Genomic DNA, 27,823 nt, shown 5'->3' on the forward strand with positions numbered 1-27,823 from the left:
CACCACCAATTCCCCCAATCCAGTTTCAGGGCCGCTATTTTTTCTTCCAGTATACAAGTCAAACTGAAATAAATATCCCGTAGAAGTATCTGCCCTTCACCATATTTTGAATCCCCATGGGCTCATTCTTCACATGTCTCATTATATTGTGATCTTTGAACTTAACCATATGTTCGTCTATTGCCTGGGTCTAGGTATTGGTCATAGAGCTTTGAAAAGCATGATTGAAGTTCTTCAAAACGGGGCGTATTTTGAAAGCTCTATCATAATTTAGATTATTACCGCGGCTCTTTAGAATTGTCACTGAAATGTAAGTCTTTTCTTATTTCTTCGAAATGGCTTACAGTCATCACATTAGCAATGGAAGGAACTCCCATATCAATATCTGTAGACCAATAGTTCATTCCGAAGAAAGCTTTCGCCTCTTTATTACTCATAGTAAAAGATCGGCCGTTTTGTTCAGCATAACGTATTGATTCAAGAACTATAATCTTATCAACTAAGTTTTCGAAGTCAGCAACCTTATCGAAAATGTTTACAGGAGTCAATTCCTCATCAGAAGAGCGATTGCTATCAGCAATAAGAAACCTGCCGAAGTCGTATTCTTCTTCCTCCAGAAAATTGTGGGGAAAATACGCATTTTTTCGCCCATTAAAAGATGTGCCTGGTTTTGAGTTACATCTTGCTCAACAGGGGTTGGGTAAGGTTCAATTTCAACAGCAGTCCCTCGGTATCCAGATCTTGCGCTAAAAATGTTTGGTCCTCTTCATCAAGGAGCAAACCATCCTCGTCGTCGCTGTTATCAGCCATCAAGACTTCTATGAATTCTTCTTCCCGTAACGAGAATTCTCTGCGTTGATTTGAAGACATTTTCGGCACCAAAATATAAGAAAATAAAAGTGAAAACCTAAAATAGTTACAAAGCATAAAATATGAATAGTTGAAATCAAAAGTATTTAATAAAGTAATAATTTTACTTACCAGTGAGTATACATCAAGTAAAAAATGATCGAGATATATTGTTTAGATAGAATTAAACAGTTTTAAATACTGATGAATTGTTAAAGAGATCTCTGCTTCTTTATCCACGAGTATTTACACACATAACGGTTTATATCCATGTTGCCAGTGTTAAAGTTTAACAAGGATTAGTAGAGTTTAAACAAAATGAAGTTAGAAGGGTTTTGGGTTGCCAATATTGCTGAAAAGGGTGAAAATTTCTCGGGGACATATATGTCCCTTATGCGTGTAAGAGATAAAGCTATGCGCTTTATATTAGGTAAACGTTTTGATACCCCCATTATATATGCTACAAGTTTGAATTGGATGAGCGTAAAACAGCAAATTTTTTTAAACAGTATGAAGTTTATATACAACATAAAAACAGGAAATTTGCCTGATATCTAAAAACAAATATTAAATTTAACTACGAGGACAAAGAAAGTATTTTAAATTACCTAATTACAAAACGGAGTTTGAAAAAATAGTATTTTTTACAAATTTACGAATTACCTGCAAATGTTAGGAATTGTGATAATAACTTATTTAAAAAAAGATTATATGCTCACGCGAAATCAATGAATATAAAATAAATATTAGGATTCGGATGGATTTGTGTTACATGTTTCAAATTCAAATACAAATTGAAGGTCAAATTCATACGTAGTGCATATTGTTAATTAATGCAATAATATTTTTAAGTGTTGATCTAGGCTCCAAGAGTCGTAATAAATAAAATAAATAAATAAATAAACTTAGCCTTCCCTACTTGTTTTAAATTGTTTTTATTGAAGAACTTTTTTTTGATTTGAAACACAAATCCTTAACGTTTTAATTGGTATGTATTTCACAACAAGTTTTTAAATTTTCAATAAATAAAACAACTTTTTAGAATGAAATGAAATGAAACTTCAAACTGTTGTCTAACATGTAAGGAGGGCTAAGTTCGAGTGTGACCGAACATTACATACTCAGCTGCCAAATTACAGCTTGTAAGACTTTTAAATTACCTTCTTTTAAAAGTGGGCGGTGCCACGCCTATTGTCCAAAATTTTACTATTTTTCTATTCTGCGTCATAATCTAAAAGTAATTTAAAAGTTTCATCGCTTTGTCCGTCCTTTGGTAATGAATTATCGCACTTTTTCGGTTTTTCGAAATTTTCGATATCGAAAAAATGGGCGTGGTTACAGTCCCATTTCGTTCATTTTAAATGGCCATCTGAGATGAGTTCCCATGAACTTACACACCAAATTTCATTAAGATACCTCAAAATTTACTCAAGATATCGTGTTTACGGACAGACGGAAGGACGGACGGGTATGGCTAAATGAATTTCTTTTTTCGCCCAGATATATAAAAGTCTATATTTTCAGTCAAACACACAACAACAAATAAACACAAAACAACGCACCGAAACAACAAACCCACAAAGATGGTCAAACTACTAAAATACAAATGACAACTACAGATCAGAACGTAAGTCGACGCTGATGATGGCACAACTCCGAAACCGGTTTCTCTCGAAAACAAATTTGACAAGGGATGACGGAAAATCGTTCGTACATAACTATTATTTATGCCGTTGCGGGGAACCGTTATGCGAATAAAACTAATATACTCTGGGAGCTCTGAGTATAAAACGAGTCGCCGTGTGTAAATATGATAAGCAACTCCAAAAGAGAAGTTGCCCATAATTTGCATCCAATTTAATTATCGCTTTTAACGTTGTATGACAAGCCGTTTTTATTGATTTGACCAAATTAGCGGTCAAATTCGACCAAGTGAAAACCAAGCTATAGATTGTTATAACGTTGATTTAGTCATTTGCAAAGGATTTGAAGAGGTGAATTTTTCCGCAGGTTAAATGCCACTTTATTTATTTTCCAAGAAATATTTCTTTCTTTAATTTTTAAAAGGTGAAAAATATTTTAAAAACAGTTTTTTTTTTTGTTGTTCAAATAAATGGGTGATTAATTTGAAACCTCATAACTGAAACCTTAATTAATGTGCTTTGTTTGCTTTGTTTAAACAAATGGCAAAATCTAGAAAAATAATACCTTAAAAATAACAAAATATTTCCCAATCAACGCATTGCAAAAAAGTTTTAAGGTCAGTGACTAAAGTTGAAAGGGTTTCGGAACATTCTTTAATTTTGTTGTATCCTTCGACTGACCCCTTTCATTTTTATAACTAAATCCTTTACTGTACGAATGAATTAGGTATATTAACTTAACAAATGTAAGTCCTAGATACTAAGGCATTGAGAACCGGGAAATCTCATCCCTTCACAGCCGTCTTTATGAGTAGATGTTACACAATTTAATAATACATACCCAAATAGATCTTTAAAAATGACCGATAAGGAACTGCATTATCGTTTTTAATTATTAAACGGTTTTTTAGCTCGACTTGACGGACGGACGGCCGGCCGGCACACATTTTGGAATTAAAATTTAAGTAACTTCCCGATAAGCTACAAGCTTCAAACTTGGAATATAGTTCAGAACCCGATGACAGTTCAGTAACAAGAAAAGACCGATATGTGGCGCATGGATCGAAATACTTAAAAAAATCGTCTTTGTGATCCGATTTGGATCATACATGAATAGAAAGCGACCTATGAAAAAAAATTGCCGCTAGGTGGCACAAGGATTGAGATATCCAAAAAAGTCGTATTTGTGGTCCCAATTGGCACATATTTGGAACAAATATTACATACAGCCCTTTAGAAGTGACATCAAAATACTTTGGATTTCGAGGAGGGACAAGCGTACGTGGCGCAGAGTCGAGTAAAGTCTTTGGAAGGATTATGTATTGAGCACCTAGATTGTAACAAATTGTCAGGTAAGAGTCGTTGTAATAATGAGTCACTAAATGAGCTAAATAGAATGAGAAATAATAGGCAATTAAATAAAGACAAAAAATTTGAAAATAAAATAATAAAAAAAATTTTTTAGTTAAACGGTTTTATTGAAAACAATACTTACATGAAGTAATAACAATACTAAAAGCTATAAAATAATTCGGTAGGTCCTAGGTATTAGTCATCACACTCCTGATCAATCTAGGGCGTTGACCAAACAATTAAATGAAAGCGTTGAACGCGTCAAATTTCTATTGATGGTCATAAGTAAGACTAACTGAATTAGGTTATGCTGCCTCACATTTTTAGAAATTTCACGGGCCAAATGCCCTAGATTGATGAGGAGTGTGATGACTAGTACCTAGGACCTACCTAATTATTCTCTAGCTTTTAGTATTGTTATTACATCATGTAAGTATAGTTTTCAATAAAACCATTTAACTTAGAAAATTTGTTTAATTATTTCATTTTTGTGTTGTTTGTGCACCAAGGAGATTTAATTTATCTATATATTTCATCTATCCGAAATGACTCTCCGATTCTGATAAAATTTGCAATGTCGCTTCATGGCAAACCTTTCCGTTCCCGGAAAGGGGACCCGGGAACGATATATTCGAACTAATACAATTCGCTGTTCGATTTGCCTGAAATAAGGTATTGTGGTAGCCCTTTACCTGGATTAGTATTTACGAAACTTTTTTCCGGGAATCGGACCAGGGACCGACTGGGTCCAGGAGAGGGACTGGGACTCGGACTGGAACTCTAAGTGGAACTACGACTGGGAATAAGGGATGGAGGGAGAAAGAGATGGAGTTAGACAAAGATAAATCGGAAAAGACGGAGAGGGAGAAAGAGATGCATAGAAAGAGAAAGGCAGAGGTGGGAGTGAATAAAAGGACAAGAAAAAGGGGGGTAGATAGATCAAAGTTAGGGCAGGACAAGGTCTGCCGCGTCTGCTTATATTTATAGATAAAAGAGATGGAAATTTGTTTTTTCACTTTTAGAATTTTTTATGTTCTGCTTGCTTGGCTCATTTTCAATACATGCAAAAAATTGTACGAATAAGATAAATTAAACCATACGTGTCTCTTAAAGGTAAATAATTTATTATTGAAGCTTATAATTGCGTTTTCAAAGCACTTTAAGGAAACCAGAGTAGCATTGTGTGTTATTGAATCATAAAAATCAATAAGTTTTAGAACAAAAATGAATACCCAGCAGAAAAAACGAACGGTGCTGAACGGGTACATATCGGATGAAGAACGGGACATTTAGTGCTCACACTTGTATCAATAGCGCTTAGGTTCGAGCTAGGTATATATATAATCTAATTGGTTCAGTCCTAGGTGGTTCTGAAATAGTCGCAAACTTTGCATTAATTAATTTAAATCCATATTGTTCTGACTTCAGCGCTGTTGATACAAGTGCGGCTACCCACTCTCCCGATATGCATCCGATTATCAGCAGTTCGGAGGTAGTCATTAAGGGCCGTTTTACTATCTACAGTTAAGCTAGATTTCATCCGCCGGATAGCTACTAGACTGACATTTATGTTTTCACAATGGTGACTAGCCAAAGGTTAAATCGATAAATTTGACAATTTTGTAGAACAAACCATCTTTTGTGAATACACGAAAATTGGCCAAACAGCTTACTTGTTTTGCACTGTGTTAGGAAATGCACATAACAGAGACGCTAGTAAGTAAAATGGAAATTTCCTTATCTTAGAAAAAAGTGACGAACTAAACCTATTGCGAAACTGTTGCTCTGCTTGATTGTCTCTCATTATTTCTGTAGGGTATATACAATGTTACCCGAACTTAGTCTACTTACTGTTTTTCCTTCTATACCTCTCATGAACATGAAATGGTATATTAACTTTGGTCCGATGTTTGTAACGTTGCGAAATATAGAAGATAGACTCACCATTAAATATACCGAATTGATCAGGACGACGAACTGAGTTGATATAGCCATGTCCGTCTGTCCGTCCGTCCATCTGTCTGTTTGGACGCAAACTAGTCCCTCAAATTTTGAGATATCTCAATGAAATTTGGCACAAGGATGCATTTTTGTATTATATTAGACACTTGTCGGATCCGGTAGGGTTGGACCACTATATCATATATCTCCCATACAACCGACTGTTCAGATAAGACGATTTTGGTCATTCCTGCCGCAATTTAGAAATTATAAACATGAAACTCGGTGATATATATTCTAATATATCATAGAAGATCTTCTGAAAAAATCACTTTGATCGGAGCTATATATAGTATATATCCCATACAACCGATCGTTCAGATAGAACGATTTTTAGCCATTTCTTCCTTAATTTCCAATATAAAAACGTTAAACTTGGTCATATTTATTCTAATATATCATAGAAGATTTCATGAAAAAATAATTTCGTTCCCATACAACCGATCGTTCAGATAAGATGGTTTTTTGCCATTTTTTATTTTATATTTATCTTAAAAATCGTTTAGGTATGTACATCTGTTCACTATTTATTTCTTACCTTATACATCCGATTATTTGGAAATTACGAACCGGATAAGGTTGTTGTTCAGCCCCATTCATGAAGGGTATGAAGTCTTCGGCACAGCCGAAGACAGTGCCGTCCTTACTTGTTTTATTTGGAATCGTATAATGTGTTTTGTGTGCGTGTGGAATTTTCGCTAAAAAAATCGACATAAGGTTCAAGTATAAAAGGTGTGAAAAATTTTAATATCACATTGTCAGTTTTAGTGTCGAAGACGTAAGTGATATTTGATCCTTGTGATTTTCAAGATAATACTAAGAGGAATGCTGGAACAACAGTTTGTTATGTAAGTAACTAAATTTAATGTTATTTTTTTTTGAAAAAAAAAAATTGTATTGTAAATTAAAAGATATTTTAAGATTCAAATCGATATATTAGTAAAGGACATACTGCTATATGTCTTTTTGGTTTAAATTTAGAGAAATATACGCATCCTTTTTTTTGAATTATTCCTGTATTTAAATCAGATCTAGAAACAGCTAGTGGACAGGTCAGCGAAAGCTTTACCAAAAGGACGGGGTTATTTTGTAAGAAAGGTCCTGTTTTTAAATAGGGTTCTTCAGTTTTCTTTAAACAAACGCTATGGTAACACTATGGACTCATTAAGCCAATCCATTTCTTCGCGGACCAGCCAGTTCAACCTAACATAATCTAATTGAGCGCGATTTATAATTTGCGGTACTTACTAATAAGCTACTGGCTACATTAAATGCGCTCACACTCAAACTAGTAGCGTTTTCTTTTCTGGCTAAAGTGTTACGCTTTTTGTACGCCACGCAAGGGTTGTTGTTCTATTCTAAAAAACTGGCAACGATTTTACGGAGTACTTCGTTCTTTTGTGAAAATTGTTGCCTGCTCGCAACGCAAAAGCGTTACACTTTCACCCTGTATAAAATGGCGGTGTGGCAATGGAACTCTATGAAACCCTCAATTCGCTCTTAAGTTCCACACATACTCTATTAATATGAGTGAATATGGTGAGTTGAAATGTTTTTTGTATCCATATATATAAAAATCAAATTCCAAAACGTGGACCCGGGCATCCCATGGATGTGTTTATACAATATGGATATCAAATGAAAGTGCTTAATACGGGGTAGTTTTCATACCTATTGGTGACTATGGTCTCGAGATATATGCCAAAACGTGGACCAGGATACGCCTAGAAGGTGTGTGTAATATGGACAGCAAATGAAAGCTGTTGATGTGTGCTTTAGTACAGAGTAATTTTTATATCGCTGGGTGACTAGGGTCTTGAGATATAGGCCAAAACGTGGACCCGGATACCCCTACAATGTGTGTGTGATATGGGTATAAAATGAAAGGTGTTAATGAGTATTTTAAAAGGGAGTGGGCCTTAGTTCTATGGGTGGACGCCTCTTCTAGATATCGTCATAAAGGTGGACCAGGGGTGACTCTAGAATTTGTTTGTACGATATGTGTATCAAATTAGAGGGTTTTAAAAGGGAGTGGAGCATAGTTCTATAGGTGGACGCCATTTAGGGATATCGTCATAAAGGTGGACCAGGGGTGACTCTAGAATTTGTTTGTACGATATGGGTATCAAATTAAAGGTTTTATTGAGGGTTTTAAAAGGGAGTGGTGGTAGTTGTATATGTGAGAGCGTTTTCGAGATATCGACCAAAATGTGGACCAGGGTGACCCAGAACATCGTCGGTCGGGTACCGCTAATTTATTTATATATGTAATACCACGAACAGTATTCCTGCCATAACTCCAATGGCTTTTGATTTCGCTCTGCAGAATTGTTTCATTTTCTTTTACTTAATGTGGTAGGTGTCACACCCATTTTATACAGTTTTTTTCTAAAGTTATATTTTGCGTCAATAAATCAATCCAATTACCATGTTTCATCCCTTTTTTCGTATTTGGTATAGAATTATGGCATTTTTTTAATTTTGCGCAATTTTCGAAATCGAAAAAGTGGCCGTGATCTTAGTCGGATTTCGGCCATTTTCTACACCAGTACAAAGTGAGTTCAGATAAGTACGTGAACTGAGTTTAGTAAGGATATATCGATTTTTGCTCAAGTTATTATTTTAACGGCCGAGCGGAAGGACACACGGTCGACTGTGTATAAAAACTGGGCGTGGCTTCAACCGATTCCACCCTTTTTCACAGAAAACAGTTATCGGCCTATAGTCTAAGCCCCTACCAAATTTCACAAGGATTGGTCAATTTTTGTTCGACTTGTGGCATTAAAAGTATCCTAGACAAATTAAATGAAAAAGGGCGGAGCCACTCCCATTTTGAAATTTTCTTTTGTTTTTGTATTTTGTTGCACTATATAATTACTGGAGTGGAATGTTGACATAATTTACTTATATACTGTAAAGATATTAAATTTTTTGTTAAAATTTGACTTAAAAAAAAATTTTTTTTAAGTGGGCGTGGTCGTTCTCCGATTTTAATGATTTTTATTAAGCATACATATAGTAATAGGAGTAACGTTGCTGCCAAATTTCATCATGATATCTTCAACGACTGCCAAATTACAGCTGGCAAAACTTTTAAATTACCTTCTTTTAAAAGTGGCCGGTACCACGCCCGTTATCCAAAATTTTACTAATTTTCTATTCTGCGTCATAAGTCCAACTCACCTACCAAGTTTCATCGCTTTATCCGTCTTTGGTAATGAATTATCGCACTTTTTGTGTTTTTCGAAATTTTCGATATCGAAAAAATGGGCGTGGTTATAGTCCGATTTCGTTCGTTTTAAATGGCGATCTGAGATGAGTGCCCAGGAACATACATACCAAATTTCATCAAGATACCTCAAAATTTACTCAAGTTATCGTGTTAACGGACGGACGGACGGACAGACATGGCCCAATCAAATTTTTTTTCGGAGACTGATGATTTTGATATATGGAAGTCTATATATATTTCAATTCCTTTATATATGTACAACCAACCGTTATCCAATCAAGGTTATTATACTCTGTGAGCTGTGCTCAACTGAGTATAAAAATGGAGGGAGGTATAGAGGAAAGACGCGTTTTACCCTTTGTATCAGTAAAACGAAAAAAAATTAATTTCCGTCAAAGATATTGTGCGTTAAACCGTTGACAAACACAAATTTACGGTTCGGTGGAAATGTAGTTTTAGCCCTTAATTAAACAAATGTTGAAAGTAAAAATAATTTTTTGTTTGTTTAGTAAATCAAATAGCCTGGTAGATCAAAATGACTACAAATTGGCAATTAAATTGACTATTCAGTGAAAACGGAAACTGCCCAAAACTATAGAAAATATGGCATTAAAACTTTATTTTGCCAACACCATGGCAATTTTCGTTTGCCAACTGACGTCACATCATTTTAAAATTCCACAGCATTTGAAACAAAGGGAAACAGGGAAAAAAATGGAAATTGTGAAACGGGTTTGTAAATAAATGATCAGAAAATTTTAGATTGAGGTTTCATCACACGTTGTTTTAGCGACTTTCATTCAATTATGGAACATAATGGAAAATCTGACCATTAATAACTAGCGAATCAGTTTTGGGGAGTTTTGATGTCAGTCATTTTGATCTAATTAAATCCAAGAAGTAACTTATGAATATGAATACAATTTGCAGCGTGGACACAATATTGAACAAAAAAAAAAAAAAAATGAATACTTGGCGCGATTTACGGAGTGTTTGCCAAACTTAAGATTGGTTTTCCTTAGGTCAAAAAGGACTGATATGAAAAACTTCGTCAAGCTGACCCGTGGGGCCAAAAGCGATACCATTAGGTCACATTACAGACACGAAATCGATAAATCAGTGCGCAGCCAAAACCCACGCTAAAATCTTGTATTCATTTATTTCACAACCCATTCCATTATTTCTCGTTTCACACGCTTTAGCATTATTTATTGATGGGAGGACTTTGGGCAAACGATAATAAATTGGCAACATATTAGCAAAGGCAATTTGAATGTCGAATATGCCATACCGTTGGGCAATAGCTTCAAGCCATAGAAAAAGCAATATCAAAAGCTTTTGAAAAAAGTTTTATTTAATTAGAAAAAACAATTTTTTTATTTTTTAGTTGACTGTTGAAACACTTAATTCAGAATCAACAACTCATGCGAAGTTGGTTCAACAGCTAATTTTGATGGATGAAAATGTAAAACTATATCGGTTGCATGGACGTGTAACTCGGTTGCTTTTACCAGCTTTTTCTTGAAGAAAACTTCTTTGATCAGTGCTGCCGTTGCCACACAAATTTATAATTTTCATACGTTTTCATCTAAATTTTGTATTCGGTGACTTGAGTCCTTTTTTCCTAAAGAGCTGTCAATTTTGAGACTTATTTTTTCTTTTAAATACTATTTTTCGAAAAATATTAGTAATTTAAAATGTTTAACATTCTAATAAAAAAAATACGCAAACCGTTGTCAATGCCAGGTCGAATTTCAGTAATATTTGAAAAATCCTAAACTCACCTCTGGTACTATTTGGATCAAGGTTTATTAAAATAAAAAATTAAAATAAGTGGTTTATTGTTTGACTTTTAAACTTTAACTTTCTTTTTGTTTCTATATCATTTTTTTTTTTTTTAAATAACTTAAGAAGTTAATACTAGGTTTAAATTTTTCTTTCTTGCAACGTTGAGGTGTGATATATTAAAAATAATTAGATATTTAAAACTGATAAAAAGACCAGTTCGAAAATCAGCAAAAATTAACGATTTTCCATGAAATGCTTGAATAAATTTAAATGGTGGCTCGCTTCAAGCGTGGGGAGGATCAGATACGAACGAGAGAGGCGTATCTCTATTTTGTTACATCCTGCAAACCAACAGACAGCTAACAGGGGAAATGTCCCTACATACATTGGTCCCACATCCAGCAATGTTTTGGATATTATACTGAGCTCCGAACGTGATATATCAAGGTATGATTGGATGGTTCTTGATAGACCATCCTTCTCCGACCATGCGTATATTAGCTTCAGCATCCCCCTAAAGAGGGTAGAGAAGTGAGGAAACTTTAGAAGCCCTAGGTCAACAAACTGGACTAATTTTCAGAAACAGGTAGAAACGAAACTGGGACAACCAAAAGAGGTTGCCAATGTGCAAGCACTGGAGGAGTCTAATGAATTCCTAACTAGGACGCTTATGACTGCGTATAACAAAGCTTGCCATCTAAGAAGATTCAGAGGGAAAGCAAAGCCGCTATGGTGAAGCAATGAGCTGAGTCTTCTAAGAATACAGGTAAAAGAAATGTTTAAGCTAGCAAAGACCGCGCAAAGCGAAGCGTGTCGGGACGAATACAGGGATATATCTGAGGATCTACTGAGGATCTACAAGCGTGAAATTTCCAGGGCGAAGAGAACCTCATGGAAATGTTTCTTTACGGACATAGAGTGCTCCAGCGAAACAGCACGGTTGAGAAAAGTTCTAGCAAAGGGAAATATGGTCCAGGGACTAATAAAGAAAGAGAACGGGGTATGGTCACGTAATAGTGAGGAATCCCTTGAGGTGCTTCTCGATACACATTTCCCATTGGGAGATGATTTAGAAGAGCCAGCAGACATCACCCACACTTCCATCACGGAGCGGGTAGTGCCGGGCTTGGTCACCGATACCAAGATCGAGTGGGCAGTGAAGACGTTTTCTAAACTTAAATCGCTGGGCCCATATGGTATATTCCCGGCCATGCTACAAGTCTCAAGTAGGGCGGTCGTGGAATGGCTTAAAATAATATTCGATGGGTGCATAAGACTGAATCATGTACCTCACTCTTGGAGAACTGCTCGTGTAGCTTTCCTACCAAAGGCCGGAAAATCGGTCATGTGTATGCCAAAGATTATAGACCCATTAGCTTAACATCATTTCTGCTCAAAACTTTTGAGAGGCTGATAGATGTGTACATAAAGTCCAACGTGGATGAAAAGCTGCTCTCCACAACACAACATGCGTACACCAAACGCAAGTCGGTAGACACCGTATTGCATAGCGTGGTAATAAGCGTAGAGAAAGCCCTGGAATGTAAGGAATATGCTCTAGGAGTCTTCTTAGACATTGCCGGGACTTTCAATCATGTCTCTAAATGGGCGATTATGGATGGTCTTAATTACATTAAAGTATATCAAGCCTTAACCAGATGGATCGGCTGCATGTTAAATTCCAGGAAGATTACATCACAATGGGGATTGCACGAGGCCACGAAATCAGTGGACAGGGACACGCCGCAGGGAAGATTGGTCATCAACCAAATGCTCAGGCGATTCGATGAGGGACACGTAAAACTTACGGCTTACGCGGATGACGTTGCAATTTTCAATTGCAATAAGTGGAAAGTGCCTTCCAACGATTAGCTCTTTCAATGATCGGGCGCTTCGGCAGATACATACCTGGGCATCAAATGTCGGTTTGAAAGTCAACGCGGATAAGATGGATATGGTCTTGTTTACAAAGAGGTACAAGGTCCCAAATTGGATCAGGCCTAAGTTAGGAGGGGTGACCCTACCTTGCACAAATTATCTAGGAATCATCCTAGAGAGTAAGCTGTCATGGAGGCTCAACGGGGAGGAGAGTGTGAAGAAGGCCTCAACGGCACTTTATGCATGTAAAAGAATACTACGGTGTACGTGGGGCTTATCGCCCTCTCATTCTCATTGGGTTTTTACAGCGATTGTAAGCCCTATTCTATACTATGGAGTTCTTGTTTGCTAGAAAGCCACACAAAAAGCAACCTACCTCAAAAAATTAGAGGGAGTATGCAGATTATCAATGCTTAGCATTACGGGAGCCCTGGAAGCAACCCTGACAGCTGCACTGTATGCCATTCTGCACATTCCACCTGTGGAACTGGTAGCAAAGAACATAGCGTTAACAACTGCAACCAGGCTCGGTGCCTCGGGGCAGCTTGAGCGCCGACCATACGGCCATAGTAGTATAGCGTCGTCAATCACAAGACGAACAGACTACCTGATTCCCTATCTGTTATATCTTTATTTTAAAATAAACAGTAGGGAAATCCCCATATGTGAAGGAAAACTGCATTATTACACACTCAAGGTCATTGGTGTTAGCCTTTGTATCGTTTTTGCTTCTTTTAAACGAAAATTAGTTCAGAATAGAAACATATGCATATTGGGTATTCCATGCCATTTCGACCAATTTTGAACACGACCTCTTTAGAATTGGCTGAAAGTTTTTCTTCTTTTTCTAGCTTACGAAAGACGTTTTTCAGAAGTTTTTCAAATTTTTTCATCTAACTCAAAAAAAGTTATGAATTTAAAAAAAAACACCGTTTTTCTTTCCAAAATGCTATAACTTTTTCAAAAATTGACCATTTGTGATCTTTTTTTTTTTTAAATTTTTTTTTTAAATGTACTTTTCGGAAAAAATTCAAATAAATTTTTAAAGTTTTTTTTTTTTGTAATTTTTCAATTTTTCGAGATTTTTCGAATTTCGCCCTTTTTTTTCTCATAAAAAACTTCAATCAATTCTGCAATCATCACCACTAAACCCGGAGTGGGCCGAGAATTGTTTTTTCTTTTTTATTTAATTGATTTGATTTTTGATGGAATTTTTTTGTATTTTTTCCGATAAGTACACTTAAAAACATATTTAAAAAAAAATTATCCTAAATGGTCAATTTCTGAAAAAGTTATAGCATTTTGAAAAAAAAACACCGTTTTTTCAAGAATATTTAAAACTTATTTTGAGTTGGGAAACGGTGTTTTTTTCGAAATGCTATAACCTTTTCAAAAATTGACCGTTTGGGATCATTTTTTTAAATGTGTTTTTAATTGTTCTTTTCGGAAAAAATACAAAAAAAAACTTTAGTTTTTTTTTCAATTAATTAAAAAAAAAATTCTCGGCCCACTCCGGGATTAGTGGGGATGATTGCAGAATTGATTGAAGTTTTTTATGAGAAAAAAACAAAAAAAAGGGCGAAATTCGAAAAATCTCGAAAAACTGGAAAACTACAAAAAAAAATACTTTAAAAATTTCTTTGAATTTTTTCCGAAAAGTACATTTAAAAACAAATTAAAAAAAAAAAGATTCTAAACGGTCAATTTTTGAAAAAGTTATAGCATTTTGAAAACAAAAACGGTGTTTTTTTAAAAATTCATAACTTTTTTTGAGTTGGATGAAAAAATTTGAAGAACTTCTGAAAAACGTCTTTCGTAAGCTAGAAAAAGAAGAAAAACTTTCAGCCAATTCTAAAGGGGTCGGGTTCAAAATTGATCTAAATGGGATGGAATACCCCATATGTATTATTGCGTAGCCTTGTAACACTATTAAGTACACAAAATAACAACAACAGCATTTAAAGTGTACAGCTGGGTATATAATGTTCGGTTTCACCCGAACTTAGACTTCCTTACTTGTTAATCAATTTCACTTTTTTTTCAGTGTCCCTTTATCAATTTTTATTTTTTTGACATCATCATGTTTGATGGCCGGAGATGCAAAGAAGTGTCCAACAAATATAAAATATTTGAAAGAAGTGAGTGATAGTATGGTGAGTATTAAGATCTGTATACTTAACTAAATTAAGTGTTAGCTCTATGCATAACTTACTTACTTACTTAATTGGCGCTTAACCGTCTAAACTATGTATAAAGTCAGGCCAATTTTCTAGTACTATGTATAGACTTTAAATCCATTTTAAAAGCTTATGTTTTAATTATTTACAGTTGGAAGGTAGCTGGTATATGCAAAGTAGATATATCCCCCAGCACCCTGTAGATTACCGCTGCCATAAAACTGATATCACCCCTGGAACTCACCAGCTAAATATAAAAACATTCCAAATAAATGACAATGAGTAAGTATTTTTAATTGCAGGCAAAGCTTTTGGTTTTAGGTGAAGGTTATGTTGTTTTTTCGACTAAAAGAAGTCTTTTGTGTCCAAAGAAACTTTTTCAATTTCCAAGTGCATAGGTGAAATATTTGTTTCCCTTTTCGTTCTGAAATAATAACACTGAAGATGGTACAACACCGAATTCGGTTCGTATTCAAACCAAATGGAAATGATGGAAAATTGTTTCAATATACATCAATTACCTGCTTTGGAACCATTTACCGCCATTCCACGTCAAGTTTGGTTCGGAGACAAACAGGTTTCGGTATTGTGCCATCTTTAGTGCAATTTATCGAGAATGAAACAAGAAAAACAATTTAACTATAAAATTTGATTTAAACAAAATTTCTTTCAACCCAAATTACTGCACTTTTTTTATATTGTACGGAATTTCGGGGAAATTCCGCTTATTTGAAACCTTCTGCTAACGTTCGAATCGCTAAACCGTTGAATAATTCACTCCAGCTTTCAGTATTGCAAACTGATCTTTATTTAGAATACTTTGGGAGTAGTAAATTATTCTTCAATATCACGTACTTAACAAAAGCATGTTTAAATCAAACTGATTACTCATTCCTCAGTTTGCGCTGGTTTTATACTCTCTGTTGTGTCGTCCGCATATTTATCCAAAGGTCTAGACGTTTGACCTTCTAGAACTGTTGGATCTCCTGCTTGGTTACCAGCTATATACATGTATATGCGTGTGTATATGTGAGTAACTACTTCGGCGATGACTACTTCTGTGTGTGTGGGATATCTCTTCGTCGCCTTTTATGTACGTGGATGGATTAAAATGATGTGTTCGAGTATACAAAAGTGGCAGCTTGCTTTATTGTTGTTGTGCCCTTATTTACTAACAGCTTAGTAGTGCTAAAATTCGTCACACTGCCCTCCACCTGAGTCGTATCGTTCCGATCTGACAAATTTTCTGATCTAAACGCTGCCAGCCTCTCCAAATGAACCAATTTCATTTGGTTTCGTGGTTTGCCAATGCTTTGAATGCGGTAAACTACATCGTTGATCCGTTTTACAACTTTGTATGGGCATTCCCTATTACACTGCAATTTCGGAGACAACTTTTTTTTGTTGTGGGTTGTATAACAGCACCAAATCTCCTTCCCGAAAGCTTTCTGAATTAATTGCTTTATCATATCTAGCTTTCATCTTGTCACTCATGATCTTGGTTGGTTGTCTTACAAGATCGTGTATTTCCTTCATCTCTTTCTCCAATACACGAGAGGATTTCTTGGTATTTCTCTGGGAATCAGCATTTATCCCAAACATCAAATCAGCTGGCAGTCGAAGGTCATTGCCAAGGATCAACTTTGCGGGAGTTTGGCCCGTTATCTCATGCACTGCCGATCGGTAAGCCATCAAGAATAATGTTATGCGTGTATCCCACTCTTTATGGAATTTGTCCACTACTTTCCTTAAGTCCTCCTCCAATGTTCTATTGAATCGTTTCCACCATATCATCGGACTGAGGATGTAATGCAGTTGTCCGTGTTTTCGAATGCCTAATGTCTTACGCATTTCTTGGAATACAGTTGCTTCAAAACTCCTACCTTGGTCACAATGTAACTCCATTGGTACACCAAACCTACCAACCCAATTTTTTATAAACACTTCTGCTACTGTTTCCTCTTCTTGATTTGGAATTTGCTATGCCTCTGGCCATTTGCTGAAATAATCCATAACCACCAGTAGATATTTGTTTCCGCGGTTTTTAGTAGGAAACGAACCTGCGACATCCATAGCGATCCTTTCCAATGGTGCACCTGAGTTATATTGCTTCATCTGGCCATGACTTAGGGTTTTGGGCTCCTTCGCTCTACTGCAAACCTCGCAGTTCGCAATCCACTCCGTGACCAACTGACGGCAACCAAACCAAAAGAATATCTGCATAATTTTTAAGAGCGTCTTCGTGATCCCCAGATGACCTCCACTTGGGCCATTATGTAGCTCGTTGAGAACGTCAGGAATCCTTTTCCTGGGAACAACTACCAGTTTCCTCTTACATTGACCATCCTCACTCTCCCATACTCGATGCAAGCAGCCGGATATCAATTCTAAACTGCTACACTGTGCCCAATTTGACTCCACAATAGGGTTCTCCGCTGAAATCTCCTCTCTATTTGGCCTTTCATTCCATTTCCATCTCAACGCTGCGTGATCTGTCCTGACGCAAATCGCTGCCCGTAGAGGTAATTATGAAAATGTTTAATGCCAACAACTCTCTCCGTGTAACGCAATACCTACCTTCTCCTGTCCATCGACCATTTCGTACCAGATAGCGAGTCCAAATTGTCGTCAATTCATGGCAATGGGTAGCTATCGTTTTTCGCGACGTCGTTCAACTTGCGGTAGTCCACGCAATACCTGATTTTTCCATCCTTCTTCTTCACAAGTACCACCAGCTCCATAGAATAGCTAATGGTTAGATTACGCCGCTGTCGCTTTTTTATACTCAGTTGAGCAGAGCTCACAGAGTATATTAACTTTGATTGGATAACGGTTGGTTGTACAGGTATAAAGGAATCGAGATAGATATAGACTTCCATATATCAAAATCATCAGTATCGAAAAAAAATTCGATTGAGCCATGTCCGTCCGTCCGTCCGTCTGTCCGTCTGTCCGTTAACACGATAACTTGAGTAAATTTTGAGGTATCTTGATGAAATTTGGAATGTAGGCTCCTGGGCACTCATCTCAGATCGCTATTTAAAATGAACGATATCGGACAATAACAACGCCCACTTTTTCGATATCGAAAATTTCGAAAAATCGAAAAGTGCGATAATTCATTACCAAATACGGATTAAGCGATGAAACTTGGTAGGTGAGTTGAACTTATGATGCAGAATAGAAAACCGGTAAAATTTTGGACAACCGGCGTGGCACCGCCCACTTTTAAAAGAAGGTAATTTAGAAGTTTTGCAAGCTGTAATTTGGCAGTCGTTGAAGATATCATGATGAAGTTTGGCAGGAACGTTACTCTTATTACTATATGTCTGCTTAATAAAAACTAGCAAAATCAGAGAACGACCATGCCTACTTTTAAAAAATTTTTTTTTTAAATTAAAAGTTAATATCTTCACAGTATATAAGTAAATTATGTTAACATTCAACTCCAGTAATGATATGTTGCAACAAAATACAAAAATAGAAGAAAATTTCAAAATGGGTGTGGTTCCGCCCTTTTTCATTTAATTTGTCTAGGATACTTTTAATGCCATAAGTCGAACAAAAATTTACCAATCCTTGTGAAATTTGGTAGAGGCTTAGATTCTGGGACGATAACTGTTTTCTGCGAAAAGGGCGAAATCGGTTGAATCAACGCCCAGTTTTTATACACAGTCGACCGTCTGTCCTTCCACTCGGCCGTTAACACGATAACTTGAGCAAAAATCGATATATCTTTACTAAACTCAGTTCACGTACTTATCTGAACTCACTTTATATTGGTGTAAAAAATGGCCGAAATCCGACTATGATCACGCCCACTTTTTCGATATCGAAAATTACGAAAAAGGAAAAAAAAGCCATAATTATATACCAAATACGAAAAAAGGGATGAAACATGGTAATTGTATTGGTCTATTGACGCAAAATATAACTTTAGAAAAAAACTTGGTAAAATGGGTGTGACACCTACCATATCAAGTAGAAGAAAATGAAAAAGTTTTGCAGGGCGAAATCAAAAGCCCTTGGAATCTTGGAAGACATACTGTTCGTGGTATTACATATATAAATAAATTAACGGTACCCGATAGATGATGTTCTGGATCACCCTGGTCCACATTTTGGTCGATATCTCGAAAACGCCTTCACATATACAACTAAGGGCCACTCCCTTTTAAAACCCTCATTAATACCTTTAATTTGATACCCATATCGTACAAACACATTCTAGAGTCACCCCTGGTCCACGTTTATGGCGATATCTCCAAAAGGCGTCCACATATAGAACTAAGGCCCACTCCTTTTTAAAATACTCATTAACACCTTTCATTTGATACCCATATCGTACAAAAAAATTCTAGAGTCACCCCTGGCCCACCTTTATGGCGATATCTCGAAAAGGCATCCACCTATAGAACTATGGCCCACTCCCTTTTAAAATAATCATTAACACCTTTCATTTGATACCCATATCGTACAAACAAATTCGAGAGTCACCCCTGGTCCACGTTTATGGCGATATCCCGAAAAGGTGTCCACCCATACAACTAAAGCCCACTCCCTTTTAAAACACTTATTAACACCTTTCGTTTGATACCCATATTGTACAAACGCATTCCAGAGTCAACCCTGGTTCACTTTTATAACGATATTCCGAAAAGGCGACCACATATAGAACTAAGGCCCACTCCCTTTTAAAATACTCATTAACTGCTTTCATTTGATACCCATATAGTACAAACTCTAGAGTCACCCCTGGTCCACCTTTATGGCGATATCTCGAAAAGGCGTCCACCTATAGAACTATGGCCCACTCCCTTTTATAATAATCATTAACACCTTTCATTTGATACCCATATGGTACAAAAAAATTCTAGAGTCACCCCTGTTCCATCTTTATGGCAATATCTCGAAAAGGCGTCCATCTATAGAACTTAGGCCCACGTCCTTTTAAAATACTCATTAATACCTTTAATTTGATACCCATATCGTACAAATACACCCTAGAGTCACCCCTGGTCCACGTTTATGGTGATATCTCGAAAAGGCGTCCACATATAGATCTAAGGCCCACTCCTTTTTAAAATACTCATTAACTGCTTTCATTTGATACCCATATAGTACATAAAAACTCTAGAGTCACCCCTGGCCCACCTTTATGGCGATATCTCGAAAAGGCATCCACCTATAGAACTATGGCCCACTCCCTTTTATAATAATCATTAACACCTTTCATTTGATACCCATATGGTACAAAAAAATTCTAGAGTCACCCCTGTTCCATCTTTATGGCAATATCTCGAAAAGGCGTCCATCTATAGAACTTAGGCCCACGCCCTTTTAAAATACTCATTAATACCTTTAATTTGATACCCATATCGTACAAATACACTCTAGAGTCACCCCTGGTCCACGTTTATGGTGATATCTCGAAAAGGCGTCCACATATAGATCTAAGGCCCACTCCTTTTTAAAATACTCATTAACTGCTTTCATTTGATACCCATATAGTACATAAAAACTCTAGAGTCACCCCTGGCCCACCTTTATGGCGATATCTCGAAAAGGCATCCACCTATAGAACTATGGCCCACACCCTTTTATAATAATCATTAACACCTTTCATTTGATACCCATATGGTACAAAAAAATTCTAGAGTCACCCCTGGCCCACCTTTATGGCGATATCTCGAAAAGGCATCCACCTATAGAACTATGGCCCACTCCCTTTTAAAATAATCATTAACACCTTTCATTTGATACCCATATGGTACAAAAAAATTCTAGAGTCACCCCTGGCCCACCTCTATGGCGATATCGCGAAAAGGCATCCACATATAGAACTATGGCCCACTCCCTTTTATAATAATCATTAACACCTTTCGTTTGATACCCATATGGTACAAAAAAATTCTAGGGTCACCCCTGGTCCACCTTTATGGCGATATCTCGAAAAGGCATCCACCTATAGAACTATGGCCCACTCCCTTTTAAAATAATCATTAACACCTTTCATTTGATACCCATATGGTAAAAAAAAATTCTAGAGTCAACCCTGGTCCACCTTTATGGCGATATCTCGAAAAGGCGTGCACCTATAGAACTAAGGTCCACGCCCTTTTAAAATACTCATTAAAACCTTTCATTTGATATCCATATCGTACAAACAAATTCTAGAGTCACCCCTGGTCCACCTTTATTTCGATATCTCGAAAAGGCGTCCACCTATAGAACTAAGGCCCACGTCCTTTTAAAATACTTATTAAAACCTTTCATTCGATACCCATATTGTACAAACGCATTCTAGAGTCACCCCTTTCATTTGATACCCATATAGTACATAAAAACTCTAGAGTCACCCCTGGCCCACCTTTATGGCGATATCTCGAAAAGGCATCCACCTATAGAACTATGGCCCACACCCTTTTATAATAATCATTAACACCTTTCATTTGATACCCATATGGTACAAAAAAATTCTAGAGTCACCCCTGGCCCACCTTTATGGCGATATCTCGAAAAGGCATCCACCTATAGAACTATGGCCCACTCCCTTTTAAAATAATCATTAACACCTTTCATTTGATACCCATATGGTACAAAAAAATTCTAGAGTCACCCCTGGCCCACCTCTATGGCGATATCGCGAAAAGGCATCCACATATAGAACTATGGCCCACTCCCTTTTATAATAATCATTAACACCTTTCGTTTGATACCCATATGGTACAAAAACATTCTAGGGTCACCCCTGGTCCACCTTTATGGCGATATCTCGAAAAGGCATCCACCTATAGAACTATGGCCCACTCCCTTTTAAAATAATCATTAACACCTTTCATTTGATACCCATATGGTAAAAAAAAATTCTAGAGTCAACCCTGGTCCACCTTTATGGCGATATCTCGAAAAGGCGTGCACCTATAGAACTAAGGTCCACGCCCTTTTAAAATACTCATTAAAACCTTTCATTTGATATCCATATCGTACAAACAAATTCTAGAGTCACCCCTGGTCCACCTTTATTTCGATATCTCGAAAAGGCGTCCACCTATAGAACTAAGGCCCACGTCCTTTTAAAATACTTATTAAAACCTTTCATTCGATACCCATATTGTACAAACGCATTCTAGAGTCACCCCTGGTCCACGTTTATGGCGATATCCCGAAAAGGCGCCCACCCATACAACTAAAGCCCACTCCCTTTTAAAACACTTATTAACACCTTTCGTTTGATACCCATATTGTACAAACGCATTCTAGAGTCAACCCTGGTCCACTTTTATAACGATATTCCGAAAAGGCGTCCACCTATAGAACTAAGGCCCACTCCCTTTTAAAATACTCATTAACACCTTTCATTTGATACCCATGTAGTACAAACAAATTCTAGAGTCAACCCTGGTCCATCTTTATGGCGATATCTCGAAAAGGCGTCCATCTATAGAACTTAGGCCCACGCCCTTTTAAAATACTCATTAATACCTTTCATTTGATACCCATATCTTACAAAATAAATTCTAGAGTCACACCTGGTCCACTTTTATGGCGATATCTCGAAAAGGCGTCCACCTATAGAACTTAGGCCCAGTCCTTTTAAAATTATCATTAACACATTTCATTTGATACCCATATCGTACAAACAAATTCTAGAGTCAGTCGTGGTCCACCTTTATGGCGATATCCCTAAATGGCGTCTATCTATAGAACTATGGCCCACTTCCTCTTAAAATACTCTTTAATACCTTCCATTTGATACACATGTCATACAAACACATTCCAGGGTTACCCTAGGTTCTTTTTACAACATGGTGGTTTTCCCTTACTTTGTCTCCACAGCTCTCAACTGAGTATGTAATGTTCGGTTTCACCCGAACTTAGCCTTCCTTACATGTTTCTTGTATGATTTGACTCACAACTTCCGGCTTTGCCATCGAAACACTACGAGGAGCTTGACGGATCAGCCTCGCATCTCCAGTGTAAAATTGATGTTTCACAACGTTGATGCGGCCTGGAATGGAGCCATCCTGGTCAAATATGTTTGCGCACTTTAGGAGCAGTTGTTTTGCCTTATTCTGACAGTTTTCCTCTAGCCCCTCCGTCCATGCCGTGATGTCATTTGAAAGATCAATCTTAATTGTTAAAACGTTCTGGAGCTATTCACAGTTAATAATTACTTCAGCCTCTTGGCATCTTCCCAATAAAGCTCCTTGGGCCAGTTTGAATGATGACTTGAACTCATTGAATACTCTTACCGTAATATGTCCATCTTGTTTAGGTTTTTCTTACAAGTATTTTCGTTGTTGATTTGTTTGCTGCCTCGACAACCCAAAATATGTTTGTCCCATAATCTACATCAATCTTTGCCCCGATGACCGCCTCCGATTTTGGTGGTATTTGCTAATTCTCCTCCACCAGCACTTGTTCACTGCGGTAGCCTTTTTTGTAGCCGAAATTAAGTGGCACATCCATGTTCTTATATCGCATCGTCTTGCTTTGCATGTCGATCTTGATGCATTGGTTGATTAAGAAGTTCACTTCAATTATGATTTCTCTGCCACTACAAAATTGTGCATTCAAGCAAGTGCTAGCTGTCGCTCTTTGCGGCTGACTCGCTTTAGTTTAACGATTGAGTGAACTTGGAGATTTGCTCATTTCCTTCAGCTCTACGTTTACGGCCACCCATATTGTTGGAACAATTACGACCAGTGGTGCGATGACGTACAATGTGATCTGGATCTTTTTTGTTGTGATCCCTTCAGTGCTTCCAAATTATGTCCACCCAATCTGGCCTTTTTACTTCCACGCGATGAGCTTTGTATGCGGGCTTACTCAAAAGTGACGCTGTTTCCTGAGTCAGTGCATGGGATACCGTTTCAGCAAATGTTGGCTTTGGGTATGCGTATGTAGCTGGCTTCGATTCCACGTCCCGTATGCCATTTATAAAGCTCTGGATTTTTACCCTCTCGGTGTATTCCACGAGTGCGCCAGCATATGCTAAATAGGTCAGCCTTTCGACATCCGACGCAACTCCTGCAAAGTCTCATTCGCTTTTTGGTAGCAGTTTTGCAACTCAATTTAGTACATCTGTTTCCTATGCTCGCTTCCGCAACGTCTCACGACAGTGACCACTAATGCTTAATGACTGTTCCGTTCGTACTCTGGAATTGTCTTTAAGATACCAGCTCCAGTCCCTTTCAATTCCACGAACTGTGCAGCAATTTTATCTTCAGCATTCCAGCTGTTCAGTGTTGACGTCCTCTCAAATTGAAGTTTGAATACCTGGAAAGGAACCGAGCCGTCAAAAGATGGAATTTTTACCTTTGGATTTCTCTCTGGAACAGCTGGGCGATTTAGTTGTAACTCCTCCAGACGACCTTTTAACGATTCTATCTCGGCATCAATTTTATCCTTATAACATTTGCACATCCTGCTCCTCCAACTTCGCAAAGAGCTGCGATGATACCTGCTCCTAAATTTGTGCCGACATTTCAGATATGCGTGCCTCTTGCAGTTCCAGTTGAGATGCCGTATATGTCTTCTGTTCTTCCAATTGTGCTTCAATCGATGTTATGCGTGTCCCCTGCGATTCCAGTTGAAATGACATTGTCCACGTTTGTGCAGATATTGCAGCCAATAGCATGTTCAAGTCTGTGCTCGTAACTCTCTGTGATGTTTCGTTTTTCTCTTGAAGTTCGATCTTGTCGCCGGTTATACTCAATCCACGGTTCTCCAACTCCTTTTCAGTTCCTGGCTCTTTAATTCACGTAACTTTACCATGTCCAAATTGTATTCGAAATCTTAGGAATTTGTTCAACAATTCCTCCTCTGGCACCAATTGTAAAGAACTTCGGCGATATTCCTCATATTTCAAACCTTCTTCTAACGTTCGAATGGCTAAACTGTTGAATAGTTCACTCCAATTTTCAACATTGCAAACTGGTCTTTATTTAGATTACTTTGGGTGTAGTACAATATCACTTACTTAACAAAAGCGTGTTTAAATCAAACTGATTACTCCTTCCTCAGCTTGCGCTGCTTTTATACTCTATGTTGTCTCGTCCGCATATTTCTCCGAAGGTCTAGACGTTTCGGCTTCTAGAACTGTTGGATCTCCTACTTGGTTACCAGCTATATACATGCATATTTGTAGTTAATGTTTGTATACTGGCCATATGCGTGTGTAAGTGTTTGCATAATCCTCCTTTGCATTTCGATCTTGATGCCATGGTCAGCTACAAAGTCCACTCCTAATATGACTTAATCAATGATCTCTGCCGCAACGAATTTGTGTAGAACCATGACCTTCCCAATTAAGAGTTCACATACCACTTCTCCCTGGACTTGGTTAAACTCGCCAGTGACAGTACGCAGTCTTGCTCCATGTAAAGGCTTTACTCTCCTCTTGACCAAATTAGACCAGATTATAGAATGAGATGCGCCCATATCTACAGTCAGTACACGTTCCTTGCCATCCACATTTCCTCTGACGGAAAGACTGCTCGATTTTCTTCCAATTTATGATACAGATATCACAGGACATTCAATAGCTGGAGCAAGTTCTCGATCTTCACATCTGTCTCGCTCTTGCTCATCTTCTCCAGCTTTGTACTTAAGACCACACATGCTGTTGGAACCACCAGAATCAACATCGCAGTGATGTGCAATGTGACCTGACTTCCCGCATTTGAAACATTTGATTACTCTGTCACTCCGCTTTTGCGATCCTTTCAGCGCCTTCAATATTGTGTACACCCAGTCTGGCCTTTCTACTTCCACACGGCGTGGTTTGTATGCCGGTTTACTCAAAAGTGAAGCAGTTTCCTGTGTCAGTGCATGGGATACCGTTTCAGCGAATTTTGGCTTTGGGTTTGCGTATGTTGCTCGCTTCGTTTCGACGTCCCGTAAGCCATTTATAAAGCTCTGAATCTTTACCCTATCAGTGTATTCCACGGGTGCGTCCGCATTTGCCAAATGAGGCAACCTTTCAACATCCGAAACAAACTCCTGCAAAGTCGGTTTCGCAACTCAATTTGGTGTATGTGTTTTCCATGCTCGCTTCCATAACGTCTCTCGACAGCGGCTATCAATTATTCATAACTGTTCCGTTCGTACTCTGGAATAGTCTGCAAGATTTCAGCTGCAGGCCCTTTCAATGCCACGGAGAGTGCAGCAACTTTATCTTCAGCATTCCAGTTGTTCACTGCTGACTTTTTGTCAACTTGAAGCTTAAAGGCCTGGAAAGCACCAGAACCGTCAAAAGATGTAGTTTTTACCTTCTTATTACTCGTTGAAGCAGCCGTTGCAACTCCTGGATAAGTTCTCTCAAAGCATCCACCTCGGACTGAATTTTTACCCGCCTCTTGTGCTTCGAGTTGTACTGTTATGCGTGTCTCTTGTTCTTTCAATTATGCTTCCATCTTGGTTGTTATACGAGTCTCCTGGGATTCTAGCTGTGTTTCCATCTTGTATGTTATACGTGTCTCCTGTGATTCCACCTTGGATGTTATACTTGTCTCCTGTGATTTCAGTTGCGATGACATATTGGTGGATATTTGTGATGACCGATATTGCAGCCAACATCATGTTGAAGTCTGTGTTCGCCATTGTCTGATGTGTTTCATTTTTCTCGTGTCGTGTTTGTAGTTCGGATTTATTGCCGTTTGTGTTCAACCCACGGTTCTCCAACTCCTTTTTGAGCTGTTGGATCTTCAAATCACTTTACTTGGCCATATCCCTGTTGTCCCTTCTGACACCAATTGTAACGAATTTTGGGAAATTCCGCTTATTTAAAACCCTTTGCTAGCGTCGAATAGCTAAACTGTTGAATAAATCACTCCAATATTTAGGTTTGCAAACTGGACTTCATTTAGATTACTTCGGGAGTAGTACTTCACAATTAAACTTCTCAACCAATAGCGTGCTTAAATCAAAACTGATTAATCATTCCTCAGCTTGCACTACTTTTATACTCTCTGTTGCCTCGTCTGCATATTCCTACTAAGATCAAGACTTTTCACCTTCTAGAACTGTTGTATCTCCTGCTTGGTAATTTAGCTACTTATATGCGTGTGTATGCATGAGTAACAACTTTGGCTGAAGACTACATGTGTGTGAGTGAGTTATCTCTTCGTCGCCTTCTATATATGTGTATAAATGATGATTGATGTGTTCCTGTACATAAGAGTGGCTGCTTCACGTTTTTGTTGTTGCGTGATTATTTACTAATAGCCTAGTGATGTCAACATTCGCCACAATATTGTGATTATGATATAGATATGGCCCGAATTCGAACCAATAATTTTCAATGCGCTGGGGAGAGGGGTGAGAGCAGGGTCCAGTATGCTCTACACTGGGATCTTATAAAAAAATTGCTGCTAAGTGTTTGCCTGCATGGATGACCTAGACATGCTGATTAGGGTTAAATTTCTTGTAAAATTAAAATTAAGCCACAAATCAGCCAAGCAAACATTGGACTGGAGAGCTGGTCTGCGCAAATGATTGATCTCAACAAGGCTCATGCAGCTCTGGTGATTAGGGTTCCTATAATATTCATTAGGGATCTGACGAATACTCAAAACTTCTTCGTGTTGAAGCTGGATTGAGGACGATGTAATTAAATCATGTTGTCGATACATTCCTTAGGAGTTCAGAACTTTTTTCGCCGCTAGGTTATAGTATTTTGTTCTCAGTTTAGTCAGATCTCCGATAGATGTATCCATAGTCTGATTTGGTATTTGAAAACACATCGTCGCTACGAATGATTTCTACAAGTGGAATTCACTAACTCGAGGTTTTACTTACTTAATTCGTGCTCGGCCGAAGCCGGTAGGGCCGTCCAAAAATTTACTCCATCCGATTCTTCATTTGACTAACGGGTGCCAAAATTGACACCAAAGGAA

The 27,823-nt window shown here is 37.6% G+C and overlaps 2 protein-coding genes across 7 annotated transcripts in view; one reads left to right on the top strand and one right to left on the bottom strand.

The window, feature by feature from the left end:
- Positions 1-27,823, bottom strand: part of LOC137241140 (tropomyosin-1-like) — an 857,608-nt gene that overhangs the window by 660,025 nt on the left and 169,760 nt on the right. For all 5 annotated transcript variants that reach the window (XM_067768425.1, XM_067768430.1, XM_067768429.1 and 2 more), the window contains exon 3: positions 6,385-6,544. The gene's annotated coding sequence lies outside the window, so the exon portion shown is untranslated. The remainder of the gene's footprint in view (positions 1-6,384; positions 6,545-27,823) is intronic.
- The window catches only part of LOC137241137 (uncharacterized), a 32,581-nt gene continuing 11,357 nt past the window's right edge, over positions 6,600-27,823 (top strand). Inside the window, exons 1-3 of one of the 2 annotated variants that reach the window (XM_067768415.1) lie at positions 6,600-6,694; positions 14,789-14,897; positions 15,073-15,203. In XM_067768415.1, the coding sequence (XP_067624516.1) occupies positions 6,672-6,694; positions 14,789-14,897; positions 15,073-15,203 (263 nt within the window). In that variant the 5' untranslated portion in view covers positions 6,600-6,671. The remainder of the gene's footprint in view (positions 6,695-14,788; positions 14,898-15,072; positions 15,204-27,823) is intronic. The other variant, XM_067768416.1, reaches the window with a different exon arrangement.

Source organism: Eurosta solidaginis, chromosome 2 (genome assembly GCF_040869045.1).
Source record: "Eurosta solidaginis isolate ZX-2024a chromosome 2, ASM4086904v1, whole genome shotgun sequence".
NCBI lineage: Eukaryota > Metazoa > Arthropoda > Insecta > Diptera > Tephritidae > Eurosta > Eurosta solidaginis.